At 34.3% G+C, this 26,795-nt stretch overlaps 1 protein-coding gene across 3 annotated transcripts; it reads right to left on the bottom strand.

The window, feature by feature from the left end:
- LOC147396816 (citrate synthase, mitochondrial) lies at positions 1-25,046 on the bottom strand. Of its 3 annotated transcripts, none has more exons than XM_086452020.1 (20): positions 24,901-25,046; positions 24,509-24,579; positions 20,624-20,683; positions 19,883-19,924; positions 19,225-19,290; positions 19,036-19,101; positions 18,793-18,906; positions 15,634-15,697; positions 15,008-15,090; positions 14,711-14,760; positions 14,380-14,457; positions 13,478-13,606; positions 13,255-13,297; positions 12,933-13,019; positions 6,646-6,747; positions 6,008-6,115; positions 5,876-5,926; positions 705-778; positions 439-490; positions 1-356 (listed from the first exon to the last, which is right to left on the bottom strand). In XM_086452020.1, exons 2-20 carry the CDS (start codon positions 24,557-24,559, stop codon positions 264-266), a joined length of 1,413 nt encoding a protein of 470 aa, XP_086308146.1. In that variant the 5' UTR covers positions 24,560-24,579; positions 24,901-25,046; the 3' UTR covers positions 1-263. The 3 variants fall into 3 exon arrangements, with proteins under 3 accessions (XP_086308146.1, XP_086308148.1, XP_086308147.1); XM_086452022.1 differs by lacking the exon at positions 24,901-25,046 and adding an exon at positions 24,843-24,866; XM_086452021.1 differs by lacking the exon at positions 24,901-25,046 and adding an exon at positions 24,691-24,778.
- Between the last annotated feature and the right edge of the window lie 1,749 nt (positions 25,047-26,795).

Here is a 26,795-nt window from a genome sequence, read left to right as displayed (position 1 = left end):
TTTTCTTATTTGCTGTTTATATTTATTTGAAAAGCTATCAACGTGAAGAGAAATGTGAACAAGATATCAAAATCAATCCGTGATTGATCCTATGAGCTACACAAGTCTCGATAGTTACAACAAAATAGCTCTAAAATAACACCAACAAAAAGCCACCACCTCCACAAAGGGGAAGGGAAGAAGAAAAAACGTTCTTGTTGGCAATTATTATTGGTAATAATATAATGGAGAGGGATTTGGTTTCATTTTTTCAATATCTTGCATCAAGCCGCCTTCTTGCAGTGGTTCTCAAGCCATTCCATTGTAACACTTTTCGGCCTTTCAAGTGGTAAGCCAAGCGCACGGTCCCATATAAGCTGAACCAAGAACCTTAGTTTAGTCAGATTTATGGAAAGTATAACAGAGGTGTTGAAAGGGGGAAGGGGTTGAGAAAAGAACCTGGGAGCATATTCCAATGCTTCTTGAGACACCGAAAAGAACAGTAAAATACCTGCCAAGGATCAGATTTCAGAGGATATCATTCATTAGCTTTGATCCGAGATAGTGCACAAATGAAAGGATCTAGGATAAGTCAGTTGTGGAAAATAAAATGAAATACTCTATAGGATGTTTAAAAACTAAATGACGCAAGCTTCTACAGGGGAGTATTTTTTCCCCCCGCCTGTAATAGCTCTCAAAATCATGGAATGGGATGAACTATTTACCTTGCTTCCGTCAAACCAAAATGGTTGAGCAATACCCCACTGTGAGCATCAACATTGGGCCAGGGATTTTTAACCTACAAACATCCCAAAAACCCAAATGTAATTGATTAGTTCTATTCGGATAGATTAAGATTTGGTGCTCAAGAATTTCAAACATGATATACAATAATTGAATCCAGAAAACAGAAAATGCTATTAGATGGATAGATAGATAGGTGGATAGAGGGCTACACTTCTGCACGAATCTCATGGATGCAACAGAGGATCAGCCGTCACCTTTACCAAGTTTGTATTAAAGTTATCAGGTATTTATGTTGGGGGAAATAATTATTTCATGAGAACATTGATCCTAGTAGAGATGTTTATGGTTTGAATTCATACATGATAATAGCATCTAAAGTTTACATGATGACCTGCAACACAGAAGCAAGAGAGGATTTTTTCTGTTTCCCCTTCTACATTTTTTCAGATTATAATGTATAAAACAGAGTCATGACCTAACCACCTCACAAGACTAAAAGTTGGCAAATGTTGGAAAGGGAGGAAGAGTTCATGAGTGGTTGAGTTCTACAAGAATCTTTATTCAGAAAATCAGGGCTATAGACCAAGGCTTGATAATCTCCATTTTGATAGCCTTAGCCCAAAACACCAAGGTCATTCAAGTAAGATACAAGATTTGTATGCGAAATCAAAGGAGATAAAAAGACTGGCCTGGACAGCTTCACCGTGGCATCTTTTTTTTCTTTTTTTCTTTTATCTTTTTTTTAATTTTAGCTAGGAGATTGTAAAAGACGATCTTTTGCAGTTATCAAGGAGTTCCACAAGGAGGCATTTCTTGACTATGCTTCAAATTCCACTTTTATTGCTTTGATTCCGAAGGTAGGCTTTGAAGACATCTTGGAGAGCAGACCAATTAGCCTAGTAGGAGCTACGTATAAGATAAGCGTCAAACTTCTGGCGACCAGGCTGAAATCTATTTTTCCAAATTTGATCGGTCCCACCATCAAGAAGCCTTTGTCAAGGGGAGGAAAATTTTGGATTGGGCATTGATAGCTAATGACTGAATTGATTCAAGATTGCGCTCAGGTTCCTGGCATTGTATGCAAAGTTGATCTTGAGAAAACTTATGACCATGTTAATTGGGAGTTCTAGGAATATTTTTGAGGGGTATAGATTCAAAAGTAGATGGATTTCATGGGTGATGAAATGTATCTCATTTCCTTCATTCTTCATCCAAGTGCATGATTCAGTTGGTTTTTTTTAGAAGATCAAGAAGTGTAAAAGAAGGTGATCCTATGTCCCTTTCTTTTGGTTGTGCTACTTATTGAAGCTCTGGGAGGCTTATATCTAGAGCTATGTTGACTGAGAGTAACCGGGTTTTATGGTCAGTGTCAGTGATCCTTTAATCTCTCAAATGCAATTTTTTATGATACTTGACCTTCATGGATGATTCTTTCAAGCAGGTTAGGTTTTTGAGAGCTATGGAATGTTGTGTCAAGGTTGTCATTAGGTTAACGGTACAATCTGAGCAAAAGTAAAATCTTCGGAATTTTGCTGCGTAGAACATAGATATCCTCACTTTGGCTCTTGGGTGTGGAAGGGGCATTCTTCCAAATTATTATCTTAGGCTCCAATTTGAGGGGCTCCTTAGAGAAACAAAGCAATGTGGGTTCTTGTAATCGAAAGGGTGGGGAAGACGTTTGGTTTGTAGGGAGTAAAACTTCTTTCAAAAGGAGGGAAACTGACCTTGATTAAGAGTGTTTTGGCTAGCATTTCAATACTTTCGTGTCACTTTTCTCCATTCTGAAGCATGATGAGATAAGTCTCGATAGTTAGCGAGGGATTTTCTTTGGAATGACACAGATGATTCAAGGAAATTCCATCTACTTAGCTAAAAGAAGATTTGTAGCCCAAGGAAATTTGATGGTCTAGGCATCCAAAGACCCTAGGATACATATAGAGCTTTGTTGGGTAAGTAGTTGACGGGAAATCAGGCCCATGGGCCAATTTTATTAGGGTTTTTTTATGTTTTCTATTTAGGTTCTAGTGGTCCACATTTTTTATGTTGGGGAGGGAGTTGTATTGGTTTTATTATTTCCATTCTAGCCGAAGATGGCTCAAATGCTACATGGGATCTCTTTAGTAGTTTCTATTTTTTGGACTCTTTAGTTAGTTGCTATTTTGGAGTTAGTAGGTTATGGTAAGGATACTATATATATGCATTTTTCTTCTTTTGGGGAATCAATGGATCAATATGCAGGTTTTCTTATGGAGTTCCTGAGTTGTCCGGTGACCGTATACATGATGTGAAGCCATCACTTGTTCTTGGTGTGAAGCAAAAGTGAGATCGATCCATACCACAAACTGCTGAACCTACTAGTGAACCATCCCCAGATCTAAAAACATATGCTGCTGCCCCAAAAACCACCACCAAACCATACCCTACCTTTAAACCTTGCTGAATGTTACATCTACAACAGCCCTAACCCGACCCTTGTCACTAAAACATTGTTAAACCTACTTTGCAATCAATTAGAACCTAATCCCCCATAGCAGCCCATACTGTTGTAGCAGTCTCAAATCCAGGCCACAACTGAAACCTATCTCCCCCTAGAAACTTTCTAAATTAAGCTCTGTTGTTCCCCAACTGCAGCACCAAACCCAGTCCCAACCTACCCCTTGGAGCGATTATATACATCCTTTAAGCCCTGAACTCTAACCCTACACCCGCTGGCCCTGCTGTAGCACTAAAACGGACTACAATCTACCCTTCAACTCACCTAAAACCAATTCCACAGCCTCGCATACCACCCAAACTAGTTATTGAAATCCTAGATATTCAAACAAGGTTATAAGTTATAACACTATATACATCATTAATCTTCCAAAAACTACAGCCCTTTGAACTAAAACGTATTATTGAAATCCTTGAGGGGATCAACCTTTCACATTAGGTTAGTGATCGAAATCGCAAGCATGGAAATCCAATCTTCCATCAGCATTCATCCTTTTCATATTTGGGGGGGAAGGGGGATCTAACTTTGTGGGATCGTAATAGCCTTAACATTAACATGGTTATTTAGTTGACTTTCTAATGTAGAGCGCAAATCAAGTCAACCATCAAGAGTTCCGATGGAAAATTTATAATTATTTAGGTTTTCATTTATTTGGGACTAGATTTATCATTTGGGATTATTTTAGATTAGTTATTTATTTCAATTAGTGATTATTATGCTTTGGAGGCTTATTTTCATATTTTATTAAACCATGGTCTTCGTATAATATTTAGGGGCAATTTAGTAAATTTACTGTCTTTTATTTAAGTTTATTAGGGTATGAAAATTAGAAGAGAGAAAGTTACAAAAATTAGGTTTATTTATTTGGTATTTTAATTTGACTAGGATTCTTGGTTTATTTTCTTTATATAGAGTGTATTAAATTTTTTTTAATAATGAACAATAAAAAATTTGATGAATAAAGAATGGATTTCTTTCATGGAGTGAAATGAGTTCTCCACCATTCTTGGTATGATTCCAAGGTTTTATCTTTCTATCATTTCTCTTGTTTTCTTTTAATCTTTATTTTACTTTCATGATTCTTGATTCTTCAAATCTGCAAACCTCAACCCTTAATCATTACCTAATTAACCTTAACCTTTAACCATTTTCATTGAGATTGTGGTTATACTTACCCAAAATCCAAAATTAAATTATCCTGTCCTACCCAAATCCTTACCCAATCCCCAACCAGATTTCTCTAAATCCCTTATTTTGCCTAAATCAAATTTCATTTTCTCATCTCCCCTCACCGTCCTTCATCTCTTTCTTTTTAGTTATGCATGATTGTGGGTCAATTTATTGTTTGTAGTAATACACTCTTGAGCTCAAACCCATCTTTTAGTTTGAGCATCCTAGTCTTGCATCAATAATTGTGGAGGTTTGGGGAGAAATTGGACAGCCTTTGGAAGGTAATCATTCAGGAAAAATATGGTCTAGCAATTTGAGGTAGGAAAGTGTGGTAGTGATATCTTCATGTGGGTGTAGTGTTTGGAAAGGTACCTCCAAAGTGCTTGCAAAGTTCCACAAATGGATTTCATTTAAAGTTGGGAAAGGCAACAAAGTTAGGTTTCGGGAATATTGTTGGTGTGGCTCGTGGCTCATCCCCTCTAAAAGACAAGTTTCCAAATCTCTCTGTTATTTCCTCCGAGAAATCCCTTCCCGTCCAGAACTTCCTTGGTAGTTAATGTATTGGAAAATCTAGGGGATCTTGACTTCAAAAGGAACTCCAATGATTGGGAGATTTAGCCTTTGTCTGACCTGAGCAGCATAATCACTACCGTATTTGTCAATGTGTCCAATGAGGATCGTAGAATTTGTTTGTCATCTCTGAGTCCAGTTTTCAATTATTCCCGGAGTCCGCCATTTGGGGCCCAAAAATCCCATTTAAGGTGCCTTTTTCATTTGGTCTATGGCCTTAGAACATAGACAATTGATCATATGTCATGTCTGGGGGTATCATGTGCCAATTTATGTTCTCTTTGTAAATGTGATGGAAAATCAGTCGATTGCATATTATTCATTGTTCATTTTCTATGATTATTGAGACCCATTTCCTAGCGTAATTTCATAATTTTCCAATGGTGGCAATCCTTGTGCTTTGGTGGTAGGAAGATGATTCCGCGGAGATTGACGCCTTTTGCTATTTGTTGGCTCTTATGGAAGAGAGATATGATCTGGTGTTTCAAGGGAAGGAGAATTTTATTTCTGATTTCATTATCTCTTCTTTAGGGATTATTTTTGTTTGGTACAAGTCTCAAGGGGTTTATCTTCAAGGACTCTTTTTAGATGAGAGCATGTATGTTCTAATAGCTGTCTTGTGTTCTACTTTGGTTTTATTTCTAGTGTATCTGTATTTTCTTCATCAATGAAGTTTTACTTGATAAAATAAAATAAAAAATCATTGGTTTTGTGAATAACAATTTTTATATCCTAGATCTATCAACCTTGGTCCTCATCTTAAGACACTTAGAGGTGACAAGAATTCAAAAGTAATGAAATGTTGCAGGTGCGCCAACTACTGATCGCATGCCAATTACAAGCCACAATTCCTCAAATCACTCTAGCATGTTTAGATACTCCAAATTTACAAACTTCAGAAGGTACAGAAGTTACCTTGCCCAGCTTAGTAAGAATGGGAGGCACAACTTCAAAAAGCTTTGAAACCTGTAGAGTTAAGAAGCTAGGTTAGCTTACCAGAAAATTAGATTATAATCACACTTCTAATTAGGGATTTAAGAAGTAAACCAGCTGGAAAAGTGGATCATCAGGTAGGTGCTTCAATGCGAACTCCCTCTGGCACATGTATCTTGGATCTGTTTTACGCAAAACTCCATGTCCAAATCCAGGAACAACCTATATGTGAAAGCGGGATAAGAAATGAGACCAAGAATCAGAGATAAAACTCAAAGTATGTCAAAATTAGGGATAGAACTATTGCGAGTTTATTTATGAATTTGTTATTAAAAAAATAGTATTAAACTTGGGCTTCAAATCCCCAAGATCATATTAGGCCGATAACCAAAAATTGCACAAGGAGACCCAATTTCCTAGAATAAATCCAATAATTAATTAATAAAATTGTACACATGTATGCTCAAAAAATACTTGATCAACTAAGGGTTTATCAAATACAATTAAAAGTCCTCTGTATCACAGAAGTCGTGGACATTATAATGTCCCTCACTTACTAAACAAAACAATTGAGAACATAAGCAACAACTCTATAATGGGAATATGGAAACTAAAGAACTGCTGATCAGGACTAGGAATGGACTCCAACTATTCATCAAACCAAAGGCATGCAAATTTCAGCTCTCTAAGTTTTATCAAATAACGAATTAAGTACAGTACCAGTACTGATTACTTTAGTAACGAGTCCCTACCTTTCCACTGTTTAATGTTTTCCACACATAGTCTGCCAGTTGTTCAGTTGTGATGTTCTGCCCACACTCTTCTACCACAGATTTGATCCATAGCAAAACTTCCTGTACCAACGATATCATGAAATAAAGATACAGCAAGAAATCACACATCAAGTAAGCAAAAGTGCGTATTCAGTTGTGAAGCACTACATTAGAAGACAATAGTATTCAGGAGAGATGAAATCCAGAAGCTGGAGTGTTCATGTTCTGAGATTGCTCAATAGACAGCATGAAATCTGCTGAGCAATTGATGTAGGACATGTACAATCCTAATTACAATTTTCGTAGGATTTCTATTTCTAGTTCTAGTAGGATTTCTATTTCATAGTTATGTTAGAAGTACAATTCCTTGTTAGTTTCTAATTTATTTTAAATTCGTTTTTATTATTTAGGCTATAATTAGAAGTGCTTAAAAGTGTCCAACTTGAGTTCTAATAGGATTAGAAAGTTAGTACTATGTTATAGATAGGTTAAGAATGTTAACTTTTGGTATTTTAGTAGGATTCTAAGTTGTTATAAGGAACCCCAAATCTGAAAATCAACAATCAATCAATACATAACAATTTAATTATTTTTTCTCTCTTAATTACTTTTTAGTTTTATGATTTATTTTCTTTCAAGCTATTGCTTGTTTATCAATTGAATCTATTGATTCAAATTGATTTTGAGAGTTCCATTGAACACAACCTATCGAATATATTGATTCACACGCTTCCAATACGTCAAATGGTATCAGAGCTTTTGCTATGATCCACGTTCCATGGCTGGTGAAAGAGAACTCATCACTACAACTGAATTGAAGAAGATAAAACATCTCCGTTGTATTATCCACAACTTATTACCAGTACAACAAATTAATCCTTCAACTTGAAATAGTCTTTTCCGAATTACATGCAAGGTGCAAGGTAAGTTGTGCCAATTAATTATAGATAGTAAAAGTTCGGAAAATATAATTTCAAGCTATATGGTCGATACACTCAAGCTACCTACTACGCAACACCCTATACTTTATTCTATAGGTTGGGTGGACGACGAATACAAGAAGAATGTGACAAGCCAATGTTCTCTTTCTTTTAACATTGGGCAATATAAGGATGAGATTATTTAACATCATCCCAATGAGAACATGTCATATCCTCATGATAATGATGTCAGTTACCGAGGCAAAATGATGTAGGACATCTACAACTCTAAGTAATTTTCTAATTCTATTAGATTTCGATTTCTATTTCTATTTCTATTTCTAATAGGATTTCTATTTGTACTTCTAATAGGATTTCTATTTCATAGTTATGTTAAGAATACAATTCTTTGTTAGTTTCTTATTTGTTTTAAATTCGTTTTTATTATTTAAACTATAATTAAAAGTGTTTAGAAGTCTCCAATTTGAGTTTTAATAGAATTAGAAAGTTAGTATTATGCTATAGATAGGTTAGGAATATTAATTTTTAGTATTTTAGTAGGATTACAAGTTGTTATAATGGAGTTATCTATATAAGGAGCTCCAAATCCGAAAATTAATAATCAACCAATCAATAATCAATTCAATTATATTTTCTCTTTTAATTGCTTTTTAGCTTTATGCTTTATTTTCTTTCAAACTATTGCTTGTTTATCAATTGAATCTATTAATTCAAATTGATTTTGAGCGTTTCATTGAGCACAATCTATTGAATCTATTGATTCACACACTTCCGCTACGTCAAGTGGTATCAGAGCTCTTGCTACAATCCACATTCATGATTGGTGAAGGAGAATTCATCATTGAAACTGAGTTGGAAGCCCAATTCGAAAAGTTTGACAAAGGTGAACATCTCAACTGCATTATTCGCAACTTAATGCCAATACAACATGTTGTTCCTTCAACTTGACATAGTCTTTTCCAAACTACATGCAAGATGCAAGGCAAGTTGTGTCAATTAATTATAGATAGTGGAAGTTCGAAAAATATAATTTCAAGCCACATGGTCGATGCACTCAAGCTACCCACTACGCAACATCCTACACCTTATTCTATAGGTTGGGTGGACGATGAATGCAAGAAAAATGTGACAAGTCAATGCTCTCTTTCTTTTAGTATTTGACAATATAATGATGAGGTTATTTGTGACATCATCCCAATGAGAGCATGTCATATTCTCTTGGGAAGGCCTTGGCTTCATGATAATGATGTCACCTATTGAGACAAAGCCAACCCCTATTCTTTCATGCATAATGGTGTCAAAGTGATTTTACACCCTTCCCATTCAAAGACCAAGGCTACCCAACCAGCAAAGGAGAGTGGAACATGCTTTATTTCTACCAACATCAACGAAAACTTAAAAGCAACAAGTTAAGTGTTCCCAATGGTAGTGCAACCTTCCGACCAAGACCTTCCTACTCAACTTTTTCATCAAGTGCAGCCCCTCCTTGACGAATTCTCTTGTGTTCTTTCTTCGGAAATGTCGGATTCATTATTGCCTATGAGGAATATACAACACCACACCGATTTGGTGCCCGATGCAAGTCTCTCAAATCTACCCCGTTATGAGATGAGTTTGAAAAAACATGACATATTGAAGGAACAATGAAAAAGAACCTTGAAACTTATACTAACAAGTACAAAATTGGTGTCGATAGAATATTCAAGAGGTATGAAAAAGGAGACTTGGTTATGGTTTATCTTATTGTTCTCCCGCCAGAATTTACAAGACCAAGTTGAAGAAAATTCAACCCTTTCATATCTTGGAGAAGATAAGCAATAATGCTTATGTGATAGATTTACCAAATGATATGCCATGGTCAATTATATTCTCTAAACAAAGTCTGAAGAACAGATATCACTGGAAGTGGATTAGAATGAGAGATGAATGGAAAACAAGAAAAATAAAAAGGCCTTAAAAAAAAACTCGATGACGAGTTTTTTTCAAAGAAAAAGGGCCTAATGTAGAACATCTACAGCTCTAAGTAGTTTTCTAATTTTATTAGATTTCTTTTTTATTTATATTTCTAGTAGGATTTCTATTTCTACTTCTAGTAAGATTTCTATTTCATAGTTATGTTAAGAGTATAATTCTTTGTTAATTTCTAATTTGTTTTAAATTCATTTTTATTATTTAAATTATAATTAGAAATGTTTAGAAATCTCCAATTTGAGTTCTAATAGGATTAGAAAGTTAGTATTATGTTATAGATAAGTTAGAAATATTACTTTTTAGTATTTTAGTAGGATTACAAGTTGTTCTGATGAAGTTATCTATATAAAGAGTTTCAAATTGGAAAATTAATAATTAATAATCAATTCAATTATCTTTTCTCTTTTAATAACTTTTTAGCTTTATGCTTTATCTTCTTTCAAGCTATTTCTTGTTTATCAATTGAATCTATTAATTCAAATTGATTTTGAGTAATTCCATTGAACACAATCTATCGAATCTATTGATTCACACGCTTCCGCTACGTCACAAAGCCAACACCTATTCTTTCATGCATAATGATGTCAAAGTGATCTTACCCCCTTCCCATTCAAAGCCCAAGACTACCCAACCAACCAAGAAGAATAAAACATGCTTTGTTTCTACCAACATCAACAAGGATTTAAAGGAAACAAGTCAAGTGTTCCTGATGGTAGTGCAAACTTCCAACCGAGACCCTCCTACTCAAGTTTTTCATCAAGTTCAACCCCTCCTTGACGAATTTTCTCGTGTTCTTCCTTCGAAAATGTCGAATTCATTGTCTCCTATGAGGAATATATAACACCAGACCGATTTGGTGCCTGGTGCAAGTCTCCCAAATCCGTCCCGTTATGGGATGAATTTGAAAGAACATGCCATAGTGAAGGAACAACTGAAAAAGAACCTTGAAACTTCTACTAATAAGTACAAAATCGGTGTCGATAAAAGATTCAAGAGATATGAAAAAGAAGACTTGGTCATGGTTTATCTTAGTAAATATTGTTTTCCCTTCCAAAATTTACAAGAAACCCAAGTTGAAGAAAATTGAACCCCTACATATTTTGAAGAAGATAAACGATAATGTTTATGTGAAGAATTTACTTGATGATATGCTATAGTCTATTATTCTTTAATCTACGTCTGAAGAACAAATATCACTGAAAGTGGATTAGAGCGAGAGATGAATGGAAAACAAATAAAAAATAAAAAAGGCCTTCAAGAGTAACTCGAGGACGAGTTTACTTCAGGAACGGGGGCCTAATGTAGAACATCTACAATCCTAATTACAGTTTCATAGGATTTCTATTTCTAGTTCTAGTAGGATTTCTATTTCATAGTTATGTTAGGAATACAATTCCTTATTAGTTTCTAATTTGTTTTAAATTCATTTCTATTATTTAGGCTATAATTAGAAGTGTCTAATTTGAATTCTAATAGGATTAGAAAGTTAGTATTATGTTATAGATAGGTTAGGAATGTTAATTTTTGGTATTTTAGTAGAATTCTAAGTTGTTATGATGGAGTTATCTATGTAAGAAACCCCAAATCCGAAAATCAACAATTAATCAATATATAACAATTTAATTATCTTCTCTTATTACTTTTTAGCTTTATGTTTTATTTTATTTCAAGTTATTGTTTGTTTATCAATTGAATCTATTGATTCAAATTGATTTTAAGTATTCCATTGAAAACAATCTATCAAATCTATTGATTCACAAGCTTCCACTACTTTAGCAATAGATAGAGAAAGAGTATTCATGGGATCAGTGAGCCTGAATGTGGGCCTATAATAAGATTTTGGCTTCAAAAATATATATTCTAAATGACACATTTATTTCAAAGGAAAAAAGAATATCTACCACAACAGAAATATTACTTTGTTCCTCAGCCTTTTCAATTTGCAAGAAGTAGAAGTGCCAACCTTGTTTGAAAGTGTTAACATTGTTCGAAATTTTAAAATGGAACTTATTTGAGAAGGTTTATCGACTATACGGTAGAAAACATGCGTGCTTATTTTATTTTTTAATTGGTCGTGCCTAACTGTTTTACACACTGGACATGCATGTATGTATTTAAAGAACCTAAATTTCCTGTTTTGCAGAAGCACAATCTACCTACTAATACAATGAATATACAGAAATGTAAAGTGTTTCAACTATTAGGGAAAGTTAATTCCAGTATAAACCACAGCTGATGTTAAGTTCTAATCAGGTCCCATGTCATAAAAGTCAATGTTCCAACACACAGGAATACCAATACTACACTGGTTTCCCATAGAAGAAATAAGAGGGAGAGTTTCGGAGTCCTACTCATGGCGACCTGGTCAAATTATGAGAAACACTGAGTATTATTGTGGGTCAATCTGCTGGGGAACCAGGGACTCAACTAACATAAACAACTTTCCATTCTGATAAAGTATTCATGGGCGGCACCATGCATGAGCTCCTTCTAACAGGAAAATAAACTCCATGCTTCATATTTGTAGATTAAGAGTTTGAGAAGGAGAATAGAAGAAGAGATTGGAGAAAAGTGGGAGGAGTCGAAATTAAGTCCAACCCTAGCTACTCAATCTATTATATATGATAACCAGAAAGAAAAAAGACCCCTACTAATAATAACTTATTACCCCTAACAATATTCATACTAAAAGTAGGAATCTCAAGAGGCCTGTTCAGATGCTGATTTAGTGAAATAAGACCATTGGTTAGGCAGGCATTGGGCTCCATTTTTCCTTCATTTTGCAGCATATAATTCCTTTGAGACTTTAAAAGTTTTGTGGAGTTTAGAGGGCTCAGGTTTGAAGATGTCTTGTCTAGGTGGGATCTTGTGAGTGGAGGCTGATTGCTTGTGGGTGCTGAGGTATTGTTTTTTTCATTTTTTCTTCTCTTGTTTTTTCACTTTTTCCTTTTCTTGTACCTTCTTCGAGGACTCTTTGTTCTCTTTTCAATAACTACTTTGGTTATCAAAAAAAAATGCTTGGATGACAGCTTCTCTGTTCTAGGTATGCCTCACAGTACATGCTTTTCTTTTGCAATCTCCACAATCCTTTTCAGCATTTTTGACTTCAGAGTCCAGTAAATCTACTAATATGAGAATGTCAAATGAATAATTTCAACCTTTTTACCATACTACCAAGTAGCAAGCATTTTAATTACAATTTTTACTCCAAATAACAATAATTGTTTTTTTTTTTATATAAGTAAAATAACAATAATTGTGCGTGCGTGCGTGTGTGTGTGTGTGTGTGTGGGGGGGTTGGGGGGGGGGGGGGGGGGGGAGAGAGAGAGAGAGAGTATCAGTAAAGGAATATACCTGATTAGCTAAACCATGGAGGGGACCGGCTAAACCATTTAATGCAGCCGCAAAGGAAAGGTAGGGATCTGAAAGGGCACTAGCAACCTGCCAATTAAGCATTGCAACAGTGAACACAGTTAAATACGGTGGATAAATGCTTGAGTCTTTGAACAGTACTCACCCAGTATAACAGCAGAGTGTATCAGAATAACTATAAATATTTCAAACATATAAAAAGAAAACAATCATTATTACAAACATACAAACGGATAACTACTGTGAATATTACAAACATTCAAACAGATACTAAGAGCATCAAATTGAATATATGGTCACTTACAAGATGACCAGTGTGAGCACTAACATTTCCACCTTCATGGTCACTGCAACACACCGTGAACATACATATGTTAGGTAATGATTGACAGAGTTAAATTTCTCCACTATATGTGCCTGAATATTTATGGAAGGAAGAAAGAAAGAAAATAGCACATAGAACTCTGCACTCTGCAGCGACAGAGACCATACAATACAGCCTGGACAGTGATATAAACAATACCCACCTATGAAGGGTAACATATAGTCTCATGAGCTCCAGCATTTTGGGATCATCAAATCCAAGCATGTGCGAAAAATTAGCGCCATAATCCAGAGAATGATCCACAGGTATAATTTTCCCATCCTTATAAATCCTTCAAAGCAGAGGAAAGAAATCAAATTAATTCTATTATAGCTGCTTGGCACACTAACCACAATAAAAGGTGCATAGAGTGATAGAAATCCCAGTATGTTGGGTATTGCTTATAAAAGTAACCCTAGAAATCCTAGCTTGTTGGCATGTCCATAGAGTAATGGGATAGTACGGACTAATGCATTATTAAATAAATCTCACTAAACAGAACTATAAAATGAGTGCAAATATCGCTCTTCAAAAAAAGTGTGAACATATATAGACATAAATATGTTAGAATTTTATAACTATATAAAGGGTAAATAAGTAGAACAAAATATCATAATGAACTATTAGGTTTTGTTTAAATAGCCATGTCAGGAGACCGGGGCACAGATGCCTAGAACAGAAATTTTTCTGAGAAAGGAAGCGTCCACACTATGAAAATATAGGGTGTTTACAAGCTTGAAGTTTTCCGAATAAAAGAATCAAGTATGAGAACCATATGTGCTCATTTATGAACTAAATAAAAGCTATTTACATAATAAGTTACTACATAGTACAACAATGAACTCTGGAACCTTCCAAAACAAAAATAACGAACTCTGGAACAAATTTGGAAGGTTGTTTTAAGTTTCCCAAATAGAAGAATCAAATGCGTTTTAATAAGATTTTAACAGACTATTACACCAACAAACTTTTAGTTTTTTGCAGGGTTGAGGTGGCGAATGGGCTATTCCAACAAACTAGTTCTTGAGTAAACTGATAAATGAGTTAAAAATTTGCTTTAATTACCTTCGGTAAACATAAGAAGCTACAACTGGAACTTGAGCAATCAAATTGAGTGAGTCCTCATAAGTGGGTTCCCAGTACCTATAAATGAAACAATATTAAATAAGAGCACATACATAACTGAAGAAGTTGTCACAACCAAGTTTTAGAATCTCGTCTCAAGGCAATGCATCAGTCAGGAGAAAAACCGAGACAGTCTCGACTGAAACATTCCGAGACAGTATAAAGCATTGGGTCAATGTTCCGTTCCACTCAGCCAAAACTGTAATGTTTCACTGAAACATCCGAAACAGAACGAACCATCTTACAAACATAACCATTTAAAAGACCTTACTTTGATTTTGAAATCCCATTCTCATATGCCTTCTGAAATTCACTTTGAACCTGAAAGCAAATAACAAACAAATGAGATTGTCAATTTAACTTACTCGAGAGAAGTTCAATCTATTTTGCTACTTTTGTTTTCCATGTGTTTAGGTGGTGGTGGGAAGGGGGGAGAGGGGTGGAGATATTCTGTTAGCCTAGTACTTGAAGCTAATTGAGGTGATTACTTGAAAATTGAATAGGAACGTACACAAGCACACCAGAACAGGAAAAAAAAAACTGGAAACTATTATGTCCATTTCTCAACCTGAAGTGCCATAACGCCTGTTGCAAATTGAGTCATTGGATGAGCTGTCACAGGGAGAGAACTGATGGCTTGATACACATGATCTGCAACCAAATATAAAGATCCTCTAAAAATGATGAGGTTTTAAAGCCTTACCTAGATGTAAGGACAAAAAGGTAAATGCCATCTACTACATAATTTTCAGAGGGAAGTGAAATTTCAATTGAGATTAGCATATGAAATGGTTTTTATTTTATTTTATTTTTCTTACAGACAGTGGCTATGAAATATACTATTAACAGTATAAGTACTACTATTTGCACGAGCAAGTAGCAATTCATCTAAATAAAGTCTCAGTAATCAACATCATTATAAAAGAATGCAATTTTATTATGATTATAATTAAATATTATTCTATTACTACTATTGTTGTGTAACAGTGAAATATACTTAAGGCAATGAAATAGAAAAACGGACAACATACAGCATCTTCTGAAAATTTTAATGTCATCCTGAATGTGTGGCAGACTCAAAGAGTCTAGAAACTCTTGTTAAATGTGCATATTAATGACTATGCATGTGCATGTGCATCCATATAATTTCACATGGCACTCAAGCTATGAAAGGGATAATAGTAAGCTACAAACCTGGAACAGCTGCACGACTTTGCAATTCCTTGGATAGTGCATCTACTTGCTCTTTACTTGGTACCTAAGATGTATAAAAAGGCATGCTTAATCCTGAAAATTTCAAGTGGCAGTATTATAAAATGGCAAATATTTTTTGGGAAGAGGCTTAGATGATGATCATGATGACAAGTGCCAAAGGATATTTATACCTAGAAAGTCCAAACTCCAAAGAACAATGGAGTAGGCAGATCCTTATCATGGGCCAGTGAAATTACAATTATATTTACAAACTACGAAGATAATCTTAAGCAAGAAATTTAGCAGAAATAATATCTTGCCGGGAATTTCATATTTAATTTATGTATGCATTCCATATTTCTTTCCTTTTTCTTGAGATAGAGAAGCAAATTAGGCAAATGAAGGATATCTTAATAAGAGAGAATAATGAAGGCCAAAGAAAAGGCTGTAGATAGAATGAAAAGGGGTTGACCAACAGGTGCAAAATGAATACATTTGCCCACAATGTAGGGGCCTAATTTACAGTTTCTACCCATCAGTTTGGGAAGAAGCTTTAGGCTTTATATTTCACCAATTCTCTCACTGATTTGAGCTCGTCTCAACTTAGATAGAAGAAATACCTTTCAAACAATGTTCAGAGAGAAAGTATGGATCTGTAAATAGAAGTACCACTTTAATTTATGCAAATTTAAGAGAAATATATGACTTGTCAGTGAGGCCACAAATAAACATTAGCCAAGTCAAAAAATTTGGGGCCACCAACCCATAATAGTTTGACCCCTCTTGGTAAACCTAATTCTCATTATCAGCCCAGCCAGGGATATCTAACCTTTAATTTTAGTTGTTTTTCATCGTGGGCTGCATGAACAGTTCCATGGATAAAAACACTGGGTCCAAGCCCATGATGGAAACATACTCAAATTTGTGGGGTGTAGATTCACCACGGGGGGTGGACCATACATTCATTGAGGCCAATGAGCCTGAAAAGTAGGGCATATGTGATGCAGGACGATAAGGGGAGATAAGAAAATGATGATGGTTTTAGGGAAATCTGGTTAGGGAGGATTGGGTAAGGATTTGGGTAGGATAGGGTAATTTAATTATGATTTTGTACAAGTACGACCACAATCCCAATGAAAATGGTTAAAGTAGAGTAAAGAAATGATTAAGGGTTAAAGATTTGGAAAAGAGATAAATGAAGGGTTAAAGAAAGTGGGGAAGGATTAAGGGTAAAATAGAATGGGGTTTGTAGGTTTCAAGAATCAAGAATCAAGAAAGGGATTTCAAGAATCAATAATCAATAATTAAGAAAGGGGTTTCAAGAATTGAGAATAAAGAAATGATGGTCAATGAAATATGAAAGAGAGTTCTCTTTTTTCTCTCTCGTAGCACCACGAGTACCCCCCTCTTCTTAAGTTAAAGGGCCTGAAAGCAAGTAAAGAGAAGGAACCAGAGGAAGCGAAGGCTCACTCAACCAACTGGCAGAGCAACAGCTCTCCAACCCCCACGTGTATAATGCAAACCTTCACAAAGGTAAGTCCCTTTGTTACAGTGTGGAAAACGGAAGCTAAGAGAGATAAGGACTATGCCACATGGCCGGCTTGCCTGACAGACCCAGAGGGAAAGAGAGAGATTACAGCAATCTTAAAATTAAACTTTAAAAAAAGAAGGGAAAAAAGAAGAAAGAAGAAGAGGGAAAACAAACTTATGGAATCAAGGAGTTCGAGGAGAAATACAAGGAAAAAGAAGTAGAATCATTCAATTTGGAAACAACGCCTAGTTTCTTGAAAGGATTAAAGGTTTTGTGATCTCTCACAAATAATAATAAATAAAAAAACAGAAAAGATGGATTGAAGAAGAGATAGAGGATAAGAAGAAAATTAAAAAAAGAAAAAAATAATATTTACCTTAGATTCACCCCAATGATTTCCATGGCATCAACCATATTGAATGCACCAACATTCAAAAGAAAACAAAATTTTCTTGTTTATTCCCTTCATTCTCTTCATAAATAAACCCTAATACAATCTATATAAAGAAAATAAATCAAGAATCCTAGTCAAACTAAAATACAGAATAAATAAACCTAATTTTCGTAACTTTCTCTCTCCTAATTTTCAAATCCTAATAAACTTAAATAAAAGATAAAATAAGTTACTAAACTGCCCCTAAATAGTATACTAAGACCATGGGCCAATAAAACATGAAAAATAAGCCATAAAAACATATAATTAAAGCCCTAAAACAGAAATCTAAATAAAAACTAAAATCTACTCTTCAAGATTTAATGCCCCCGTCAATATGGTAAGACTTCCGCTTCTTTGATATAGATTTCAAGATTAACATTTGCACAAGGCATGATCAAGAGGAAGAAGTCTTAGCCACTTGCATTGTATATAGGGTTGCGCATGCAGTGGGGTTACAACCTATGATGATAACTACTCAAGAGTTATCTAAGGACCCAAAAAAGACCCATCCAAATAATAGTAACCATACAGTCTCAAATTCTCTCAGACAATCACCTCCCCCCCACCCCAAAAAAAAAAAAAAAAAAAACAGGACAAATCCAGGAAAATGCCTATAGAATGAATTAAAATGATCATCCAATTAGGTAGTTATTTTTTTCTGAAAGATCTCCGGTGGGCCATCAAATTCCCAACTCCTTTAGCACAAACAGAATAGCAGCTTTCTTCTCATCTTCCCTATTCAAGTACTCCTCATGTCACAACACAGGAATTGAATCAGCTAAAAAAATTTACATTCTGACAAGTATTGGATCTAGACAAGGTAATTTGGATCCAGAGCTCTGACCAGGTTAACAAATTACAGGCTCTTTTTTTTGCAAAAAGATTACAAATACAAACCAAATCAAATGAAAAAGCACACAACGACTATGAATTTACAATTGAACCCCAATTGAAAATCAAACCTACAAAGAATATCCCGAACACTCATTGAAGTTTCTGGACCAATGAAATAGCAAGGTTTTAACGTTGATCGAAATGTTGCAAATCAAATGTTCATACACTTTCCACCACAGTAGAAAGGATTCTTTTCTAGTGTTTTACAATGTTGAAAAATATATAATAACTGCACATGAAGACAACTATAAAAGAATTCTTAAAGATTTCATACATGTAGCCAAAAAAAAAAGATTACCTTCCCAGTCAGAAGAAGCCACAGAAGACCCTCAGGCAATGGCTCACCCCCAGGCTTTGCAGCTGGTAATACTTTCTGGCATTCAGGAATAGAGAGACCCCTAAAACGAATTCCCTGAAAAGCATTGCTCCAAAATTCATATTCCAGTCTAAGAGCATAGAATTTTTCAGGAATTCCACAGACCTTTAAACAATCAAACTCCTGTGTTGTAATAACTTCAATAATGTATATACGGTAATATACCTCATCTGGATCAAGTAAAGAGGTTTCCCACAGCATCCCTGTCATTCCTCTCATCCCACCAATTACCTTCCAAATTATAAGGCACGGATAATTCAAACTAAAGTTACATGTTGTTCTAAGGTTGTAAAATTGGGAAATTAGACAAACATAAAGACAACTGTGCAGTTTAACCGATATAAATATTTTTACCATATCAACGGTGATGTTACCAAGTTGAACTTTTCCATGTTCAGCTTTTAATTTCTTCAGGCGCTCCTGTAACAAAACAAAATAAAACTAAGGTTCTCTGCTGGAAAGTGAACTCTGGGACATAACAAAGTAGTTCTATGAAAAGATCTTATAAGGTTTGATCATCTGTAGTAGCAAAACGCAACCAAAGTCATTAGATGTTGATTTTTACAATATAAAATCCTGAATAGAAATGAGAGATAAAAGTGTTTTTTTTTTTTTGGTAACTCAAGTAGAAAACATCTACTATCCTGTGTTTAAACCTTCTTTTGATTTATCATCAAAGAAAATGATTATCCATGGAACATCAACACACTTGAATGAGATGTCACTAATTTCAAGAAAAAAAAATAAGGGAGCCGTCCAGTTTTGTACTCAATATAAACCCTAGTTGCAAGACTAAATAATATTTAAGTTCACCCAAACATCAGAACCTGATAAATGATCTATCAAAGAACACAATAAAGACTGAAAACTAGAAAGAGACAACAAATAAGTTTGACTGAAAGCAAAAAAAATCCTTTAAAGTATTAGTAGATGATGAGAGCCTTGAATCTTGCATAAATGAAATGTAATCCCCCAACTGGAAATAAGACACCAAGAAAGGAGTTAAACAAACCTGTTGTTCTGGAATCAATTCCTTCAATTGAGAATGAAGATCCTACATTGTAAAAAATTCTATGAGTAAAATTGTACAAGTAAATAAAAGACGTGGTTGAAAAACAAGAACCATTAGAAGTAATGTAAGATATTCTACCCAATATGTATTTAAAAAAAATATGTACAAGATGTAGCTGAAATAAAGACTCGTGAATACATGATTAGCATGAGGGATATGAAAGGGGAGTTATCATACTATCGTGAAGCCATGATCTACTGTCCTAGTAGCCATAAAAAACAAAAGCAAAAGAAAGTAGCACAATGAGAAAAAAGAGAACAGTACTTTACAGAACAACTCCAACCAGTACATCAAACATGAAGTATTTACGTGCTCCACATAACCATGGAGTAGATAGAGGATTTATGATTCACTTTTTTTTGATAGGTCTATGATTCTCATACTAGAGATTCCACCCCTTCCAGGTGTAGCATCTTACAATTAAATGGACCCTCTGATAGCCATTCAGATTTCGGATATAGTGGTATGACAGTTTGAAATTGGATGAAAGAAGACAGTATCAGATACATGTCTAACATAAGTATAATTAAGAAATATCTTATACAAGCAGCCAAACAATCATACATACATACATATATGCATCCGAAATATCAATCAATGGCATACAGGAAAAAGGGCATAATTATCAATAGATTGACCAATGAAACAATATATACAAGAGAAAGAATGATGAACTCTTACTAGCTCAGAACTTTGGATTTGCAGCCATCGAACAGATTGGTTGACACTAGACTGTTGAGCCTGTAAAAAACAATATTTATACAACAGGTAAAAAATAAATAAATAAATAAATTTCCAATAATAATAATAATAAAAGGAAAGGAATTTATGGATTCTTGGTCATCAGTTTTAGGCAACATGTTTTTCCGCGGTATGTTATGATATTGGTTTTTAATGCATAATAAGGTCAGTTTGTAATGCTAAATTTCTGTTTGGTATACGGAACTTGTATTAAGTGATTTTTGGTTCAATTTATGAGAGGGATTTTGGTTTTCAATTGAATTAAGATGATACAAAAGACTATAATTGAAGAGCTAAAGGCCATGGATGCTAAGACAAAATGGTTAACTCATTTGTGGGTTGTTTACTATTTTTAACATGTCATAACATGAGAAAAAAGATATCGTGAGTTGGAAAAAAAAATACTAACAAAAACAGTATTAGTCAAATTTTAACAAAGGGAAGAGGACTCAGCAAAACCCCAACCGAGTACTTTACCCCCAAGGTTAAAGGACACTGCCATTACAAGCAGAGTGTTCCACCCCCAGGGATAGAGGAGTCCTCTAGAAACCCCAACTGAGTACCCCAGCCCTCCCAAGGAGCAGAAACTTCAGCCAGAAAACTAGTTTGAGCACTCCCTATCATTTTGGAAGCAAAGCACTCGGACCTACTTTTATCTCTCTTGATAAACTACACGGATGTTATACAATTATGTCAAAATCCTAAGGTATTCCAAATATGAGATTTATCTTAGTACAAATCATGAGGTGTCTCATCTCAAAAGCCTAGAGAGATATGCACTTCACCAACTACTCTGACATGTGATGCAACACCCGGAAAGTGGGTTGTTATTGCTCTAAGCGCTTACAAATTAAGGGCGAAATTGGGGGGTAGGGGGGGATTTCAAAATAATAAGGAATAATGAGGGAAGCAATTATGTGTCAGGTTATAATGGACCAGATCCGTGATTGCAAGCCAAGGCTACAAAAGGAGAGAGACCACTTTCTCAAAGGGTTAAACTCTCACTAGAGAACACTCTCTAGTCGTTGTAGACACCCCAAATTGCACAAATGATTCCCAGGTTGCCCGAACCCTTCAAAGCATTCCAAAATTAAGTAGAAAGTATCGAAAAAGTGAGGAATTGGCAAAATAAGCAAATAAGCAAGGGTCTTTCTGTAAAATCAAGAAATTATCTGGCCTGAGTCCATTATAAGACAATGGACCAGTTACAAATAAAGTTGTCCATTCCAATAAAATTGACCAAAGCAAAAGGAAGTAATCTCTTCTTGAACAACTAACCCATAACAGAATCCGCTATCTCATGTGCAAAACGGTGCTCCCTATATGACGTAGCAAAATGAAATGATTGTTTTGGAATCCCATGAGTGCACAATCAAGAACAAACAAGCATGAAGGTATTCAGATACATGGTTATAGAATGAAACCCTAACTGTTCATGGCCACATGGCAGAGCAAATCTCAAGACAGGACCACTGTGTCCATTCTTTAAGAATGGATCAAAGGAGTTTTAGGTGGTCCATTATGTAAAAACGGCCTAGTCTCAAGATATTAAAAAAATATCTGAAATGAAAATTATTCTTCCACATCCCAATGAATCTATATTTATGATAAATAACATGAATATGATAAAGAAATTACCATCTCAATCTCATGTTTATGAAGAATTCCATCCAACTCTTAGGCCTAATTTGACAGGATACTCCATAAAGAAAGGAAATTTGAATGACATACACTCATATTTTCTCTTGAGAACAATATAAATAATATATGAATTCTCAATTTTTAGGATCAAGTATTTTTTTTCCTTAAAACTCTGTTAATTTGCATAGATTCCCCTTTGAAGATACCATACTCAACCTTCTCCCAACCTTGAAGAACTCATTTGAAGATGAAGTAGTACAGGAAGAGGATTCAAGGAAGCTATAGATAAGGTCTTAATGTAAGTTTTGTGTCCCCTATCCCTCTCACTATCTTAATTTTAATTTTTAAGCGTTCTTGAAAATGAGTCTTTATTGTGAAAATCACCTCCTACCTCATCTAAAATCCTGAACAAGCCCTTGGATAGCGCCTATGAATGAGGCCCAGAGGGAAAGGCACCTTTAGGCTTATAACTCATTTTTAGCATCTTATTAGCACAATAGGCAGAAACAAAAAGGAGTCTCATGAGAAAACCCGTACATTTCTTTGCCAACAGCATTCCCTTAACATGGGAAGCATTTCATGTATCAAATAGAGTATATTGTTATTTTAGACATTTTCACACACACTCACTAGTTGTGTAGAGCGTTAGAAGCTAAAAACAGTCAAAATGATTCTCTTGAATTTGTAGAACTTTTTTGCTTGGTTCTAAACCTCAAAGAATCATCATGAACTCTATTTTCATCCAGTAAAAATTAGAATTAAATAGGAGAAGCTATAGTATTGGGAAGCACTGATTGTCTGCACAGTAACAACATCCCAACCCTACAGCTCCTATTGTATAGCTATGATTGTGGTGATTCAAATTCTATTTGCATGAAAGCGGACTTTGAAGAAATTATTCTCTCGAATTCAGAAATCTTTTTGCTTGATTCTAAATCTCAAAGAATCATCATGAAGTCTACTTTTCATCCTCTATAAAACAAAATTAAATAGAAGAAGCTGTAGTGTTTGGAAGAACTGATCGTCTGCACAAAATAGAACAGTAACAACTTCCCAGCCCCATATAGCTCCTTTTTTTTTTTTGACTTCATTCATGCTTAAGTATATTATTTTTAGCATTTTAGTTTAAAATTTCATTCCATGTATCATTCCAAATATTTTTAAATTAAAAAGACTTGTTAAAAGGTTACCCATTGTAATAGGGCCAAGTTAAAATATAAATACAAAATCAAATAGGACCATGGTTTCAAAACTCGAACGAGACATATCACCCGAGTCATCTCAGTATCATGCATGGACGAGATGGATGAGCAAGTCAATGTATTAGACGAGATTTAAAACCCCACGCAGGAGCAGAGCTAGTAAGGAGCTGGTGGGGGCAATTTTCAACTAATTACCCCCACAGAACTTTGAGACACCCCTATATTTTCAACTAATTACATGCCCCATTTGTCCCCACTCCCTCACCTCTCTCCCCATTTGCCCCCACACCCTCACCTCCCACTAATTCCACCCCCCTCTTTCAATTTTTTGTTGATGACATTGCCTCTTGACCGAGCCTTCTTATATACTAATTGGAAATGACCTAAATATCCTTTTCTTCAACTTCTAACCAAAAACCTATGCATTTCTCCCTAAAATCATTCATCTTCAAGTTCTTCAACTATACAACTAACCATAGTTTGTCCCCAATACAAGAAAATCCTGGCTCCAGCCCTGACCCCACGTTCATTTTTCTCATTGTTTAACAAGACATCTCAAAGGTATCGGAAAACTCGTCCAAGACGACTCGGTATCTGACATGGACGAAATGAGATGTGAAACCAAGTTTTAAAACCATGAGTAGGACTCCCAACTTAAGTCTTCATTTTCTTCATTCTTGAACTAGTTACTTCACTTTCATTATTGAATTTTCTTAAAAATGATAAAGTTCAAAGGTACCCACCAAAAGGCGGGAGAATGAGATGCCTATTACAGCAGGTATTTTGGGTAGAAAAACTTAACGCTTTAAAACAAGTTATGCCAAAGCGTGCAACCAAACAGTCCCTTAAGAGAGACAGAACAAGTCAACAAGATCACCATCATTTATGAACATTATTGTGCATTATTCAAGAAGCTTGCGAGTCTATAATTCTAAATAACCAAAAAATTCCTAAACGATATCGAAAGTACAAAATTACATACGAGGCGAGAACGGAGCTTCGATAGCGCAGAAACGCTTCGGAAGAAAACCATCGCTTAAACAAAGATTTTTACTGCATCAATTAAACAAATATTTCAGATGCAATAATTAGAGACAAATAAAATAAACTAAAATCATAATTAATTAAGACATCAAGAACATAATCTCGAGCTCTAGATTCAACCTTGAAAAATCGATTCTATGAATTGTTTCATAGTTTCAATTGAGATTTAAATAGAAACAAATCATAATAATATTTTATTTTTTTTATATTCAATCCCTAACAGCATAATCCAGATCTAAATGACCACAGTTCTCCATGAATTTAAAATTTACCCAAAAAAATATAGAGAAATAAAAAGTAGAAGAACAGCGAAGGAATAACTTAGCGTACGTGTGCGTGTGGGAGAGAGAGCGAGAGATTTGATTACGAAAGTTAAAAATGGCTGAAGCTTTTAAAATGATACTGTGCGCTACTTCCACCTACCGACCCAAAAAGAAAGGAAAAATGCTACAATACCCTTGTTTTATTTTTTTTAATACCGAAATTGTCCTGACGAAGGTTACCAGACACCCTAGGGCCGACTGTACACCTCTACGAACTTTGACCTTTGTTAGGAGCACGTGGTCTGAATTAACGGCTCAGAGTCATTGCCTAATCTAGCGGAAATGAACATTGATATTCAATGTTTTGACCATTTCTTTATCCGAATAAAAATATGCATGACATAATTATCGAATATCCCCTCACAATGTCGCACATAAATCGTGTGGTCCTATCAACACTTAGGTGCTATTTGTTAAACTGAACAAATAAGTGCTGAATGATTATAATTGTTGAAACTGTATAAACGCTGAATTTAAGTGCTGAAATTGTTGTTTATTTACCGATCTGAATTGTACTGAACTGATTCAACATAAATCTGTTTGTTATTTAATGCTGAAAATTGGTACATTGACTATATTACCATTTTCAATAATTGTATGTTTAAGGAGAAATTATTAATAAAATTCAAAAATAAAAATTATTTATTAAAAAAAACTAGATTTAATGAAATTTGTTTTGGGAAGCTAACCGAACAAATTCTCTCTCCTCCACATCATTTAAAAAGTAAATTTTAAATTTTTTTAATTCAAATTAAAAAATAATATTAATTCAAATTAAAGAGAGAGAATATTAAATATAAATATTTCGTTAAATATTAAATATTAAATATTCAAAAAATAATAATAAGGAAAGAGGAAATTTCTCTATCCTTTTTTATTTTTTTGAAATATTTAATATTTAATATTATTTAAATGCATGGAGGAGAGAGAAAATTTCAACCCTTTAAGGGTCAAAATTTTCTCTCTCTTTAATTTGAATTAATATTATTTAATTTGAATTAATATTATTTAAATACGTAGATGAGAGAGAAAATAGGAGAGAGATAATATTGGTGTGGGTTGCCTTATTAATTTGTGGGGTGCTTATATCATTATCCATAGGACATAAGATGTAATATCATTTCAAATATAAGAGCATACTTGTCCGTGTTGAAAAAGACCGATGCTTACCGCTTCAGCAAAAAAATTAAGTGATCCAACTTCACTCAATGCTTTTTACTTATTTTTCAGCAATAAGTGCTGAAAATGTGGAGTAAACAAACATGATGATTGCTAAAGCTGAATTGCATTCAGCATTAAGTGCTAAAATCAGCGTTAAACAAACACCCCCTAAGTGACATGAAGATGAATTGAGTACAATATACTCAAAATTGTAATTTTTTATATCTAATTTTTATTTTATTTTATTATTATTAGATATATATTTTGATTATTTTGTAAAATTATATCCCACCCTTAGAAAAGGCCCTTAGAATAAAATTAATTATCCTTCCAACACGTGGAATTGTGAAAAAAATTTCAAACAAAATTTTTCTTTTAAAACCTATTTGTTGTAGAGGGTGGAGATTCCTAAAAAATAACTAATAATAAACCCTTTACATGTTGAAGAATAATGAAATAATACCATCAACATAAATAAAATGACAGCCTCAAAGTAATAATTAACAAAAACATGCAACTAAAAATTTTTAAAAATAATATTTAATAATATAAAAATAATTGTTCATCTCGTAAGATATCTCTGAAAAGGACAAGACCATAATATAAAATAAAAAATCTACTTTAAATTAGCAAATAGGGTTGTTCCACTAAGAATTGGGAACTAATATTTCAATTTTTAAAAAATCCAGGAAAAGAGTGTGATTTTGGAGAAAAATTAGATTTTATTAAATTAACTATAAA

Source organism: Akebia trifoliata, chromosome 8 (assembly GCF_017979445.1).
Source record: "Akebia trifoliata isolate Shusen 1 chromosome 8, ASM1797944v1, whole genome shotgun sequence".
Lineage (NCBI taxonomy): Eukaryota > Viridiplantae > Streptophyta > Magnoliopsida > Ranunculales > Lardizabalaceae > Akebia > Akebia trifoliata.
The sequence above is the reverse complement of the archived record's forward strand: the minus strand, read 5'-3'. Positions and strand labels throughout refer to the sequence as shown.

Coding starts and splice junctions, on each gene's coding strand:
- LOC147396816 (XM_086452020.1), bottom strand. CDS start 24,559: ATGGTTTTCTTCCGAAGCGTTTCTGCGCTATCGAAGCTCCGTTCTCGC. Junction 15,698..18,792: donor GGCTTCTTCTGACTGGGAAG/GTAATCTTTTTT, acceptor TATACATCTTAG/GTACCAAGTAAAGAGCAAGT. Junction 13,020..13,254: donor GTGCTCACACTGGTCATCTT/GTAAGTGACCAT, acceptor CTTAATTGGCAG/GTTGCTAGTGCCCTTTCAGA.